General features: G+C 63.0%; 1 protein-coding gene across 1 annotated transcript in view; it reads left to right on the forward strand.

Annotated features, from left to right (window-relative positions):
* LOC113204642 (very-long-chain 3-oxoacyl-CoA reductase) overlaps positions 1-1,269 on the forward strand; it is an 8,289-nt gene continuing 7,020 nt past the window's right edge. The window contains exon 1 of the mRNA XM_026419883.2: positions 1-315. Within this exon, the coding sequence (XP_026275668.1) occupies positions 159-315 (157 nt within the window). The 5' untranslated portion in view covers positions 1-158. The remainder of the gene's footprint in view (positions 316-1,269) is intronic.

Consider the following 1,269-nt stretch of genomic DNA (forward strand, 5'->3'; position numbering starts at 1 on the left):
TCGACGCGAGGTGAGGCGCGAGGCCCGCGCGCATGCGCCCGCCGGCTGCTCGCCTTATCGACCACAGGGGCCTGGCGGGCCCGCGCCGCGCACCCTTCAGTGCCGCTCGCACCGCCCGTCCGTCGTGAGGCACCCGGACACCCACCGACGCCGACACCATGGCGCTCACGCTCCTCGAGAAGGTCGGCATCGCCTTCATCCTGGTGGTGGCCGTGCAGCTGGTGCGCCGCCTGCTGCAGCTGTTCTACGAGCACGCCGTCGCGCCCGCGCTGCGCATGAACGTGGACTTCACCAAGTACAAGGGGACCTGGGCCGGTGAGTAACAGAGATTCAAATTGTGTTCAAAAATCTTCAAAAATAAATTTGGTGGCAGATTTATATTATTTTCTAAGTAGCATAAAATTATTCAAGTTTTTTTCTGGAAAAGTTTAAAATTTTCCGAATTTTTTCTGGAAAAGTTACGAATTTTTCCGAAAGCGATTCTTTGAGTGTGTGGTGCGCGGTTGTGTGTGTGTGAGTGCGGGTTATCTCTCGCGAGCTAGACGACGCCGCGGCCCCGGGTGTTGAGAGGGTCGCGGAGGCCGCGTGGGCTCCGTGCCGAGGAGGACGTCGTCGTTGGAGGCGACGGTGACAAGGGAGGCTGCGACGGTACGGTTCACAGTTTTGACGAGTGCGCGGGTTTGATCCTGCCGCGACATTGCCTATCGCTATCGGCATCTGTGTGTATGTGTGTGTGTGTGTGTGACGGTTCTGCGTGGCGCGACCGCCGCCGCCGATGTCAGATCGCGATAGGGTCCCGGGCCGGATGGCGCAGCTGTGCCGGTGGCCGGCGGCGCGCTGCGGTAGTTGCGCCCCGCTGTGGTGGGACTCCCCTGCCGGCCAGGCTGACGCCGGGCTGACGGACGTCACGATGGCAATCAGAGCACGCCGACGACGGGTGCGGAGGAGGGCTTAGTGGTTGAGCCTCTTGATTGGAAACATGGGGCTGGGCGGGGTGTGTTGTCCCCCCTGCGAGGTGGGGCAGGGGGCGGGGAGGCGCAGGGCGAGGAAGGCCTGCTTTAGCGAAAGCACTGCGGGCGCAAGCGAGGTTTGGACAGGCCGAGTGTTTAACGTTGTGCCACTTGCTGCCAAGCTCGCCCGGCCCTGCCCTATGATGGCGCTGACGTTGCTGACTCGACAGAAGTCCGCGCACAACGCCGGCTCGAAACGGCCGCGCGACGGGGACAAACCTTCTCCGCGGCGGGGCGGGGCTGGTCGGGGCTGGTCGGG

Source organism: Frankliniella occidentalis, unplaced genomic scaffold, assembly GCF_000697945.3.
Source record: "Frankliniella occidentalis isolate FOCC.00 unplaced genomic scaffold, Focc_3.1 Scaffold3, whole genome shotgun sequence".
NCBI classification, from domain to species: Eukaryota; Metazoa; Arthropoda; class Insecta; order Thysanoptera; family Thripidae; genus Frankliniella; species Frankliniella occidentalis.